The sequence below is a fragment of the Leptonychotes weddellii genome, chromosome 10, assembly GCF_054177405.1.
Source record: "Leptonychotes weddellii isolate Sample4059 chromosome 10, ASM5417740v2, whole genome shotgun sequence".
Classification (NCBI taxonomy): Eukaryota; Metazoa; Chordata; class Mammalia; order Carnivora; family Phocidae; genus Leptonychotes; species Leptonychotes weddellii.
This window is the reverse complement of record NC_138378.1, coordinates 91,222,771-91,235,821: the sequence shown is the minus strand read 5'-3', so window position 1 is coordinate 91,235,821 and position 13,051 is coordinate 91,222,771. Positions and strand designations below refer to the sequence as shown.

At 44.3% G+C, this 13,051-nt stretch overlaps 2 protein-coding genes across 3 annotated transcripts in view; both read right to left on the bottom strand.

Annotated features, from left to right (window-relative positions):
- The window catches only part of ZNF892 (zinc finger protein 892), a 16,464-nt gene extending 13,761 nt beyond the window's left edge, over positions 1–2,703 (bottom strand). Inside the window, 2 exon segments of the mRNA XM_081796837.1 lie at positions 1,186–1,274; positions 2,099–2,703. Coding sequence (XP_081652963.1) covers positions 1,186–1,274; positions 2,099–2,117 — 108 coding nt within the window. The 5' untranslated portion in view covers positions 2,118–2,703.
- Positions 1,186–12,967, bottom strand: LOC115937157 (uncharacterized). Of its 2 annotated transcripts, XR_014138231.1 has the most exons (7): positions 12,745–12,967; positions 11,472–11,585; positions 8,758–10,013; positions 2,983–3,116; positions 2,760–2,884; positions 1,763–1,864; positions 1,186–1,274 (listed from the first exon to the last, which is right to left on the bottom strand). XR_014138231.1 is itself a non-coding variant. In XM_081796836.1 (3 exons), the coding sequence occupies exon 3, from the start codon at positions 9,931–9,933 to the stop codon at positions 8,959–8,961; it is 975 nt and encodes a 324-aa protein (XP_081652962.1). In that variant the 5' UTR covers positions 9,934–10,013; positions 11,472–11,585; positions 12,745–12,967; the 3' UTR covers positions 7,217–8,958. The 2 variants fall into 2 exon arrangements, 1 of the variants encoding a protein (XP_081652962.1); XM_081796836.1 differs by lacking the exons at positions 1,186–1,274; positions 1,763–1,864; positions 2,760–2,884; positions 2,983–3,116 and having other exon boundaries at positions 7,217–10,013.
- Positions 12,968–13,051: the final 84 nt, after the last annotated feature.

The window sequence follows — 13,051 nt, the reverse complement described above, 5'->3', positions numbered from 1 at the left end:
TTTAATACTTGAAGTATAAAATCAGTACCCTTTTTATTTAAGTTCATGGTCCCTTAAGACCATGTGCCTCAGGAGTGATCAACACAGCAATATAATTTATATGGTCTCCTCTCTTTACAAACAGTAACAGACTAACTGGCAGTTCCTTTCAGACTTTGGTTTCCTGAGAAAACCTCAGAAATTGAACTTGTTTAAAGAGCTGCTGCTCAGTGTGCATGTGCTGGGGCTGGAAGACACAGGAAGACCAACTGGAAACTGTCCAGCAGAGGCTACTGACTCTCTCTCCCCTTTCCTCTGAAAGACATCTACAAATTCAGATCAGAACCCCCAGCGTTTCAGACCTAAGCGCTGTGAGGCAGGTCTGAAGTTGTCAAATAGTCCCACTGCCTTTACCACAGAGTTTGCCATTCACCCAGGGTCTGAGGCCAGATCTTACAGAAACATCTTGACTTATTTCCCTTCAATCAGAGAGAGGCATGTTTTGTCTTGCTGGGCCTCTACAAACTTTTATGGGGTTTTATTTACCTTTGGAATAAGACCCTGTGTAGGTTTTCCTGCAGTCTGGCTACAACATACCTAAGCTTCCCTTACCACACTCTAGCTCACCCTACAGTGACACACATACCCCGTGAAGACCTCCAACTCGCTTACAGACTTTCTGCCAAAGCTTTTCTCTCTCTTGGAATAATCCTGTATTCTATTCTCCAACTACCTACTCTCTCTTACTTTCCAAAGTACAGCTTTTATCCCAGTATTTTTTCCCCAAATACTCTAGAGGATGTAAAACCTCTTCCAAGGCCTTTTATGACTTATCTGTACCAGTCATTTCTGCATCTTTATATATATATCTTCTTGCTGATTAACTATTTTCCTTATCTCTGTCTTATTTCCTCAGTAAATTTTGTGAGTCAGGGAAACTGGCTTCTATTATTTTGCACCTGACCATGAGGCCAATGACAGCACCAAAGACCTAGTAAGAGCGAATTGAGCACTAAGTGGATTGTGAAGTAATGCTGGAGGGAAAGTTCTGCACAAGTGAGGAGCATTTACTGTCAGGTTCATCACTCATCATTTTATCAGGATGAACCCAGTAGTCTAGGAATCATGGCTGAGCAACTCCATAACAATGGAGGAAATCGTATTTCTGTTCTGAAAACAAAAGAGAAAAAAGGAAATTAAACCCACCTGGGATGCAGGGGTCAGCAGCACAGTGGTCATGCCATTTTCTTTTGGGTCTCCAGCACAGGGATGGTCTGAGTCCTCAGAAAGTGACCCTACAAGTGGAGACAGGAGCCATGATGATTACTCTTGCTTTGCAGTAAACCTGAGGATGCTGCCACACACAGCTACTTGTCACCTAAGAAAAGTCAACACAGGAAATCAAGGGACAATCCCACAACATCCCCGAATTAATACAAACATGACCATCGTTGCCTCCAACTCCTCCTATCTTTCTCTGCCCTTAAACTCTAGAAGGACTCTGCTATGAAAATCTGGACACATAAATTAAATACGTATTTCTAACTCTCATCGCTGAGTGAGAATCAAAGTAATATTCAAAGTTTCTGTGTGTCCATCCGATCCTCATTTAATGTTTCATTCCTGTTCTTTTCCAGGCTCACAGGATGAAGGAAGACTAGTTAAATTCTTCTTGAACACTGGCTTTTTAGATACAATACTGGCATTCTTAGAAAAGCAATGGGTCTTATGCGGGAAAAAATCCAGGATTCTAAACAAATCCTGTGACTTCTGGAATACTCACTTTCCCCATCTGCCAAATGGGTATAACAATCTCCTTCCAACCACCTTATGGGGTTCCCGTGAAGACAAAACGAAGTCATTGTCAAAAGCCACATTGTCGGATCTGGTGATTTTGGGTGCAAGGGAGGCATACATCATTCTTAAGACCAGCAGGGCAATGAGGTAGCGGGCTCTCCCTCAAAACCCCAATGTGAGACCAACCAGTTGGAAAGGGCTGTCGTCTCACAGAGAAGACGTGATGCTTCTCCTTCCAGAGCCTGCCCCAGCCAGAGGGCAGCCTTTCCCCCTTTTTTTCTCTCCAGCAGGCTCTGCGGCCGCATCCCTCCGAAATTCTCACCTTTGCCCCCAGGCTCCATGGCGACTCCCTCCCCCGGCCCGCGCAGGTGACGACTGCCTCGGGAGAAGGGAGCAGCGAACGGGCGAGGGACCCCGGGGGTCCACCGCTCTGGTGCACTCGGAGGCCCGGGAACGCGCGCGCGACCCTCGCAGGGCAGCCTGGCGCCACCCGGGTGGCCCTCCCGCCGCCCTCCTTCCGGCCACTCAGACTTGGAAGGCCCCGCGCTCAGCCCTCCTCGACAACAGGCTCGACCTCCCGCACGACGCAGAGGAAGCCCCGGCCAGGCGACAAAGGTATCTAGGAATCCGCCGGGCCAACTTGCGCCGGCCCGAACTCGAGGCTGAACTACAACTCCCAGAATCCTCCGCGGGGCGCGGCTCACGTCACGGGACGCCGCTTCCCAGAGGACTCCGCGGGACGCTGGCCAGGCGGTACCCCACTATTCGGGGCTGATAGGCCTGCGATGTTATGCAGTTACTGGGTTTCCAAGAGCGTCGAGCCCCGTAGGAAACCCCTTGCTGGCTGCTCGAAAGGCCGCGCCTTCCTCGATGCCGACTCTGGGCCCGGGCCCAGAAGATGTGTTCGGCCACGCTAAACCCCGCCTCGCATGGCAACTGACGGGCCGAGGGCCCCCACCACCTACCCAGGATTCCCTCTTTACCTTTGGTACTCCCTCCGAGGGGAGGCGCCCGCATCCCCACCGCTTCCTTCCTGCGCTTCCATGGTGTTAGCCCATTGTGACGGGGACACAGATTATATAAAGTAACCAAGGGTGTGTATTCCAGGCTGCAGAATAAGGAAAAATGGAATCTCAGTCCTGGAAATCACCTCAACCCAGACACAGATCCCCAAGAAGTTACTAGTTAATAACTGGTCCCGCTAACCTCAAGGCGACTGGAACATGGAAGTCTCTCAAGACTCCAGAGAAGTTCGAGGAGCTGTCAGCTGGGATTGGGTGTATCTTCAGGATGGTGCATGGTCTCACGTATCTTCCACAATAAAGTAGCCAGTTTTCTCTCTAGTTCAAATTCCCAAGAAAGAAAATCAAATTAGCCTGTCCCTCTTTGAGTAGAAGCCACAATGTCCATTTGTCTTTTCTCTAATAGCGTTCCCAACTTTTAGGTAGGCCTAAAGCTTCCTAGAGTAAAGATTACATTTCTTATCATCCCTACCTCTTGCCAGGGAAATGAGAGCAAAGTGATTCTTAAAGGGAAGAGGAAAGCTCCTCCATGCTGGCTGGAACACAAGTCATTGTGGACCACGTGGACAAGGTTAACACCAGAGAAATGGCAAACCAACACGGTAGAAGGAACTGAGCCCCTGACAATTAGGTGGAACAGAACTTGAGCTTTAATGTGAGAGAGATGTAAACTTCTATTTTATATAAGCCACTATTACACTAGGTTTGTTATACACATAGCTACACTTACCTTCTGATTTGTAAGGTTGGCTGCTTTTGGTCCAATCAGCTAGGGCTGAGAGGAGAGAGAGCATGTGGTAGAGGACACAGCCCTACCAGCTCAAAGAAAGGAGCCTCCCCCCAACCAACCCCCTCCATAGCAAGAGCTATGGAGTGGACAGTTTATTTGAAAAACTGTTGTATATGAAAAGCACCACTTGTCTGGAACACCAGGGTATACCTTCCTTTTGTTAACCAGCCCCATCACAGAAATCCCCCTTCTTTTGTTACCAAATCAATGGTCAATTCTCAGTCTTCCTCTCACTTTATCTATCACCAGCGGTTGATAAAACTGACTACTCCTTCCTCCTGGGAAAACTCTGGTTTTCCTCCTTGACTGATGACTCCTTCTCAGTTTCTAAATAGACTCCTCTTCCTTCTCCCCAGCCTCGAAACCAGTGATTCTCAAACTATACCATGATCAGAATCACCTGGAAGACTTGTTAAAACACAGTGCTGAGGGGCGCCTGGGTGGCTCAGTCGTTAAACGCCTGCCTTTGGCTCAGGTCATGATCCCAGCGTTCTGGGATCGAGCCCCGCATCGGGCTCCCCGCTCGGCGGGAAGCCTGCCTCTCCCCCCTCCACTCCCCCTGCCTGTGCTCCTCTCTCACTGTGTCTCTCTCTGTCAAATAAATAAATAAAATCTTAAAAAAAAAAAACAAAAAACAAAAAAACACAGTGCTGAACTCTATCTAACCTTATTCAGGATTCTGGGGTGGGGCCTGAGATTTTGCTTTCCTAACAAGTTCCCAAGGGCTGCTGAAGCTGCTCATTTGGGAACCAACTAAATGTTGGAATGTCCCAGAGACCAATCCTTGGGCCGCTCTTCTTTTTCTGTGAACACTTACTTCTTAGTAATCTTGTTCAGACTAGATGTTCTAAATACCATCCAAATGTGATCAATTCCCAATTCGTATCTCTAACATGGGCTTCTCCTCTGACCTTGAGTTGTCTCCTCAATCTCTTTACTTGGATGTTTAATAAATATCTCTAATATAGGATGTTCAAAACTGAACTTTTGATGCCCTTCCTCCCCCAATGCCATACTCTTCCTCCTAGTTTTCCCTACTTCAGTAAATGGCAACTCATCCTTCTAGTTGCTCAGTCCAAACACCTTGGAGTCATTCTTCTCTTTATCTCACAACCCACATCCAGTTCCTCTGCAAATCCTGTTGGCCGTACTTTCAAAATACACGCAGAATCTGACCACGTCTCGCCATCTCCGCTGCTGCCACCCCGGTCTAACCACCCATCAACTGTTGCCTGGATCAGTGCAAATGCCTGCTGACTGGTCTCACTCCTACTCTTGCCTTGTACATCCTATTCTTAACACAATTGCTCTCCAATCTCAAAACAAAGCCAAAGTCCTTACAGTGGCCCACAAAGCCCTGCAAAATCCACACACACTAACTCTCTGATCTCATCTTCTACCACTTTCCCCTCATTTGTTCTGCTGCAGCCACACTGACCTATCATTCAATTGAGTGAGGCATGCTTCCACTATGGAGCCTCTGCGCTTCTTCCTCTGCCTGGATAGACGTGAAGGGTGGATATCCCCCAAGTATTCACATGGCTTGCTCTCTCACCTCCTCCAAGCCTTTGTTCTCCTTGTGAAGCCTTCGCTGACCACTTCATTTTTTTCCATAGTACTTATCTCTTTCTAACATGTAATTAATTTTGTTTATTGGGTATCTCCCAACACACATACACCACAGATTAAGCTCCATGGGAGGAGTATCCTAGAGTATTTACTGCTACTTAGATGATCAATAACTGAGTATACTCTTTTCTGTGCTTGTAGAGAAGGTGTAAATGCCTGAAACTAATATTGCCCTCATTGTTTTTCTTGGCTTTCATTTGTGTGCTTTTGGAAAACCTGGACTTCCTTCGTAATCCTACTTTTTTTTTTTTTTAAAGATTTAATTTATTTATTTGACAGAAAGAGACACAGCAAGAGAAGGAACACAAGCAGGGGGAGTGGGAGAGGGAGAAGCAGGCCTCCTGCAGAGCGGGAAGCCCGATGTGGGGCTCGATCCCAGGACCCTGGGACCACGAAATGAGCCGAAGGCAGACGCTTAACGACTGAGCCACGCAGGCGCCCCCGTAATCCTACTTTTATTTACAGAGGCCCTACTTTAGAAATCATGTAGCCCTGGACACTACCAGCTGGCCCAAGCACATAAATTGGTGTTCCACAGTAGAGTGGAGTTGGAACACTTTAAGATATAGTCTCTTAAGGGTTTTCCTAAATTTAGTGAGTGCTTCTGTTTCCTTCTAGTCTGTCTTTGTGTTTGCCACAAAATCTCACCAGGAAAGCATCTTTGCATTCCTTCGAAGCTACAGTGCCTTGAAAGGCCATTTACTTTGAGATGAAAATTGATATGCAGAGTGATAAACAAGGAATCCTTTAGTCACCACAGAAGAGGGCAAAACTGAAAATGTAAAGGTGGATTTGGGTGGCAAACAGGTGGAGGTCTCAGGGACATGAGATTCAACAGAAGAGAGAGGTGCTACAGGTCTCGGGTAGGGAGAGAAGAAGGCAGACTTGAGACAGGTAATCAAACTTGGCGGGAAATAAATAGCAAAGGCAATAAATCAGGCATGAGTATGTGCCTAGTCAAGTTACATGTTACCTTTGGGCCTGTGCACATACCCTCAGCACTTTGCTCTACCTCAGCTGCCTGAGCCTATGAATCCACTCAGACATTTGATTGCACCAGCTTCAGCTGGGCAGTTATCTGCTTGGGAGTGCCAGTCTCTCCCCCTTGCTTGCCACAGGCCAAACAACTGCACAGCTCAAGTTTCTGGTTCCTTGCACCACCTCCAGGCTTGCTTAAGTGCCACACAGTGGGCTGTGGGATCTGGCCTCCCTAGGGGTGGCTGGATGAAGCAACCTGAAAGTATGAGGGAAACAGGAGGAATCTGATCAGATAAATTCCTTCTGTTTCTCTTTGCCCATCAACTTTAACAGAAATTTCCTTTGGCTGTGAATATAGTGGTTAAATACATAAGGGTTTATTCTCTCTCATGCAAGATCAGAAGTAGGCAGTCCAGAGCTGGTATGGAATCTCCAAAAGATCATCAAGGAATCAGATGTCTTCTGTTTTTCTCCTTTCCCATCCTTCAGGCATGACTTAGATCCTCAAAGTCACAAGATGGCTGCTGGAATTCCAGCCACTAAATCCACATTCCAGGTAGAGAAGAAGGGAAAGGCAAAGGCAAAAGGAGGTTTTTTAGATGTCCCTCCCTTTTAAGGTGCCTTTCTAGAAGTCTTATCCAACAAATTCCAATGATATCAACATATCATTTGCCTGGTATGTGATATATCAATATACTTGGCTTGACATTTGATATATCTGTATTTCATTGGCCTGACTAGATATACCTCACTGCAAGAGAGGCTGAGCAATATAGTTGAGCACTCTGTTGCTCAGAAGAGACTTGGATTTCCTATTGTTAAGAAAGAAAAGGGGGCGCCTGGGTGGCTCAGTTGGTTGGGCGACTGCCTTCGGCTCAGGTCATGATCCTGGAGTCCCGGGATCGAGTCCCGCATCGGGCTCCCTGCTCGGCGGGGGGTCTGCTTCTCCCTCTGACCCTCTTCCCTCTCGCGCTGTCTCTCATTCTCTCTCTCAAATAAATAAATAAAAAATCTTTAAAAAAAAAAAAAAGAAAGAAAAGAAGTATGACTACAAGTTAGGCAACTAACAGCTTCTGCCACAGTAAGCATTAATCAATGCTTATTATCAATACTTCGGCTTTTGCAAGTTACTTAATCATGAGGTTCTGTAAGATGGCTCAGTAAGTTGAACTACTGATCCTGGGATATTTGGTCAATTGCTTCTTCTGCATACTTTGCACAGGTTTTAGACACGTGTGATGGAAAGGAATCCACATTTTTACATGATACCTATGGCATGTTTTATAGGTTGGGCATCATACAAGGGGACAGATCTTTGATCATCATGGGGACTGATTTTTTGTGGTCTCTGCTACTGGGCTTCACTATAACTCCATTTGTCCTGCCCAAGGTTCCAGATTCCTGTCTATTAACAAGATGAAAGAAGAGAGTGCCATGCTAATTCTCTATCCTTCATCCATTATAATACCAATGTGGTATAAGAAATTAAAACAACTGTGCTTTAAAAAAAAAAAATCTAGATGTGAGGAACCTGTCCTCCTCCTCATCTAAGTGCTTGTGTTCTCTCAGCTGCTCTCTGGAATTATTGCTTTATTACTAAGGAGGAATTCTCAAGATGTAGGTGTGAGGAAGCCAATCTATGTCTCCACTGTGTAGGTGTGGATAGGACAGTCTGCATTTTGGTTTCACAGATACTGATGTTCTGGCAAGAAGGACATCATGTCTAATAGGATGCGGTAGCCTGGGTCTCAGTTACATTCTCATGTCCGCTGCTTTAGTACTGAAGGATGACTACTCATGGATGAGCTATACCTGGAGTTAACTTTGGCTTTGTGATATTCTTTGAGACTAGACAAAGCACCATCTCCTGGTTCATTGTAGCTGACTTCTTCAGCCTGGAAACCCACCCATCTGCCATGGCTACAGCCGGCTTGCAATTGGACTTTGAACATTTGGTGTGAATATTTTTCCCATCAGCAATTATACACGAATACATTATGAGAAAGGGAAGGTGTTGTGTCCAGGGTATGGATGGAATGGCAAAACCAGGCTAAGGAATTTTAGTTATCGATGAGATTAAACAAATATAAAACAAAAACACAACCATTAACCTAGAAACAAGGGTGATAGGTTAGTCTACTAGAGCCCAAAGGTCAGGTTAGAGCCAAAGTTCAGGGAAACTAAGGATCCTGAGGGAAGAACAAGGGCATACCCAAACCAGGGCTCCAGAAACCTCCAAGAAGAGTGGATTAAGAGCTAATAGGGCAGTTATAGTGAAGGTATTTACAGTCCTACATACATATTACCTTCATGTTAATTTTCTTACTGAAGTTTCTAGTTCTAGAAACTACTTTTGACTGGGAACTCAAGTTCTCATGACTAGACAGGTATTCATTCATTGAGAAAATATGTAATAAGTGGCAGGCACCACACTGGGGACACAGCAGTGCACAGATATGAAATAGTTCCCATTCTTATGGAGTGGTCCAGAAATTAAAAAAACAATTATAAATAAATAAATAACGTATGATGCTTATCTTAGGGTCCCCTTCAAACACTTACAAAACATATTGATTGGAGAGCTTCTGACCAATCTGGGGATCCTCAGAGTATTATACTAAGTATGAGGCATCCAAGGGGAAGTCTATGGCATGGTCCATTAAGACTATTTACTGAGACTCTAGTATCAAATGGAGGCATGAGAATAAGCAGCAGTTAGAAGGTGCTCAAACACAAATCTTCATTATCTTGCACAAAAGTGGCTTAAGTTCCTGTGGGGGTCCCTTGCCGGGCTGAAGCACCTCTGTGATAGTCTGAAGCCCACCTGGCATAACGTCGCTGATGTTGGATGATAGAGGACTTGCAATTGAACATCTTCCCACACACGCTGCATTCGTAGGGCTTCTTTCCAGTGTGCACTCTCTGATGCTGAGTAAGCGGTCTCTTCTGGAGGAAGGTTTTCCCACATTCGGTGCATTTATAGGGCTTGTCTCCACTATGAATTTTCTGATGCTGATTAAGGGATGAGCGGTCAAAGAAAACTTTCCCACACTCATTACATTCAAAAGGGGTCTCTCCGGTGTGTGCTCTGCGGTGGCGAATGAGGGAGGAGCGGTCAAACAGGGCTTTGCCACACCTCCTGCATTCATAAGGCCGCTCTCCAGTGTTAGCGAGCTTGTGGCAAGCGAGGATGCTTTTCTGGCTAAAGGATTTCCCACATTCTGTACACTCGTAAGGACTTTCTCCAGTATGAATTCTCTGATGGCGGGTAAAAGATGAGCGGACAAAGAAAGCCTTGCCACATTCGTGACATTTAAAGGGCTTCTCTCCAGTATGAGTTCGCTGATGTTCGGTAAGGGTTAATCGGTCATAGAAAGTTTTCCCACATTCATTGCATTCAAAGGGGCTCTTCCCAGTGTGAGACATCAGGTGTTTCTTAAGACTACTTCTATAGCTGAAGGCTTTCCTGCACTCCTGACAGTTATAAGGTTTCTCTCCAGTGTGGGTCCTTTGATGACGAGTGACGGATAAGTGGTTATATAAGGTCTTCCCACATATGCTGCATTCAAGGTTTCTCCCCTTACTGTTGGTTTTCTTGGCAGGAGTGGATCTTTGCGAGTCTTCCTTGGGGGAGGATTTCTTCAAAGTCTCCCCTGAAAGATGTTCTTTCTTGGTGCCCTCAAGGTTTTCTGGGCCAAGTACAGGACCCAGAGGACCATCTTTTCTGAATGTTTCCATTAATGTCTTTTGTGACTTTGCTTCTTTAGAAACATCCTGCCTTTGAGTTGAGTCCTGGCTCTCAAGTCTAGCATTCTGGTCTAAAACAAATAGAAATTACAGATATAACTGGGTCTTAATATTAGTGAAAAAAAGAACATTATCTATGTTAAGAAAAGAATGAACAGGGGTGCCTGGGTGGCTCAGTCAGTTAAGTGTCTGCCTTCGGCTCAGGTCATGATCCCAGGGTCCTGGGATTGAGCCCCAGTCGGGCTCCCTGCTCAGTGGGGAGTCTGCTTCTCCCTCTCCCTCTGCCTCTCCCCCTGGCTTGTGCTCTCTCTCACGCTCTTTTCTCTCTCAAATAAATAAATAAAATCTTAAAAAAAAGAGAAGAATGAATACAAAATACTGCCTGGTTTATTGATAACTCCTCAAAAGAAAAACATCACAGAGAGGCTGAAAAATGGCAGAGGAGAAGAGAACAGAGAAGAGGAGTAGAAGGTGCACAATTAGCCCGCCAAACAAGCTTCTGTTGTTCATTCATTAGATATTTACTAGGTGCCTACAAAGTGCTAGGTACAGTAGAAGTCATGGGACTCTACTGAATAAGAGAGACATGATCCCTGCCCTCATGATGCTTATATTCTATATGACAGAAGACAAAGAGTAAACAAATAAAATGTAACAGATATGGTAAGTCCAGTGAAGGAAATAATGAATGGAAGTTGGAGTGGGGTCTTCTTTAGAGGGAAAACTTAAGAATGGTCATCCGGAAGATATATTAACCATGCGAACAACCAAAAGAAGAACATTTCAGGGAGAGGTACATGCAGAAAAACAGGGGATACACAAAGAAGCATGGAAATGACTGGGCTGTTTATTACATGTCAGTGAGTTTAAACAGCAGAAAGTAAGTGGGAAGACCAGCTAGGACCTGAGAAAGTGAACTGTCAATGACAATGGCTTTTAAAGGAAGAGGAAGAGATATGGTAAAAGGTAAGTAGGAAAGATAAAAAAGTATTATCAGAGTTAAATACAAATAGGTCTCAACCCTCCCTCAGCCTCCGACCCCAAAACCCCCAACAGGTGGGACCTTGATACCTGTTTGTTCATATGACAAATACCTGAGTGTGTGCTATGTACCAGGTACTGTTCTAAACACTGGGGATCCAGTAGTGAACAACATAAAACCTCTGATGGAGTTTACATTTTCATCAGGGTAGGTATGGACAAACACGAAACAAAATAAAGAAGTAAAAATATAGTATGTTAGGAAGACACACCTGAGAAGAGAGCTAAGGTAGTGCAGGGAAGGAGGAAAGAGATGGAGAGAGTTCAATTACAGATAGGGTCGTCAGGGCAGGCCTGACTGAGAAGGCAGCATATTTGAGCAAAAACCTGAAAAAGGTGACAAGAAAGCCACGTGGCTACCTGGGCATAAGTTTTCCAGACAAAGACCCAGTATAGAAGTGACCCTCTCCATAGGCCTATGACTAGCACAAGGAGTGGTCTCTAAGTGAACTGTCCAGCGAAATCCCATCTACCCAGTTCACACATACCTAGGAAAGTGCTTCCTGGGACTTCACTTTCTTCATCTTCCTGAAAATCAAGTTTCCATGGCTCTTCACCTCTCTTCAACTGGAAAATCACATCAGGTTTAGGAACTAGAATTCCTGCTCACAAAGGACAAAATGAGAAATGGCTGTTTGGGATGGAAATTCACAACTATCCCAGGGTTTAATAAGATCCCCTTACTCTCTAGAGAGGAAAATGGAAGTATCCAAAAAGCATATGCTAATTTCTAAGATAAGATGCTAATTCTCCTTCTCTGAAGGGAAGTCAGTACTGACTTTCTAGAAAGTCTGAATTAGATCTATTGAAGTAGTTCACTAATTTTTCTCTGATCTAGGAACCTCCCCCAGATGGAACGAGTATTCTTGTGAGTTGAGGGGAAATTCTTAGCTTAGAGAAGTAGAATATGGAGAAGGTTCTGCACTTCAAGGAACTAAGGTGAAGAAGCTATCCCATTTTCTTTTGTAGTTTTTTAAATAATAGATTTGTATCCCTTAATTATACTTCTGTGCAATTATACTGAATTTGATGCAACTACAAATCAAACTAGAGCAGTTTAAGAAATATATTCAACTTATGTGCAGTTAATATTAAAGACTTAAAACTGAAAACATTAATAAACAATTTTTTAGAAATTCTTAAAAAGAAAAATTATAATGTCTTTGGTTTTTAATGATTTAAAGTAGTGACATTTATAAATGTCATATATATAAATTTATTTAGTGACATATATAAATTTTCTACATTTAGTTTTTAATTGCACTATTAAATGTTTAAGCGCACAAAAGGCATAAGGACTAAAACAAACACCTATGAACCCATCTAACTTAATAAACATTAATACTAAGATTGAAGCCCCTCCTTCATCCCCTCTTCCTCCCCCACCATGAGGCAACCACTATACTAACTTTGGTGTTAATCACTATGCATTTAAAAATGTTTCCTCATCTTTGTAGTTTTAAAAATATTTCATGTTCAGGGTGCCTGGGTGGCTCAGTCAGTTTGGTGTCCAACTCTTGATTTTGGCTCAGGTCACGATCTCAGGGTCGTGAGATCAAGCCCTATGTCAGGCTCTGCGCTGAGCATGGAGCCTGCTTGGGATTCTCTCTCTCTCCCTCTCCCTCTGAGCCGCCACCCCCCAACCCCGGCTCGTGCACACACACACACACTCTCTCTCTAAAAAAAAAAATTTTTTAATTAAAAAAAATATTTCATGTTCATTGTAGACAATTAAAAAATATTAAAAAAAGAAAAAGTTACCTGTAAGCCTACTAGTCAAAGATAATTAGGGGTAAAATTTTGGTGTAGATTCGGGCGCCTGGGTGGCTCAGTTGGTTAAGCGACTGCCTTCGGCTCGGATCATGATCCTGGAGTCCCTGGATCGAGTCCCACATCGGGCTCCCTGCTCGGCGGGGAGTCTGCTTCTCCCTCTGACCCTCCCCCCTCTCATGTGTTCTCTCTCATTCTCTCTCTCTCAAATAAATAAATAAAATCTAAAAAAAAAAAAAAAAAATTTTGGTGTAGATTCTTCCAGACTTTTCCTATGCATATAGATATATGTTGTAAA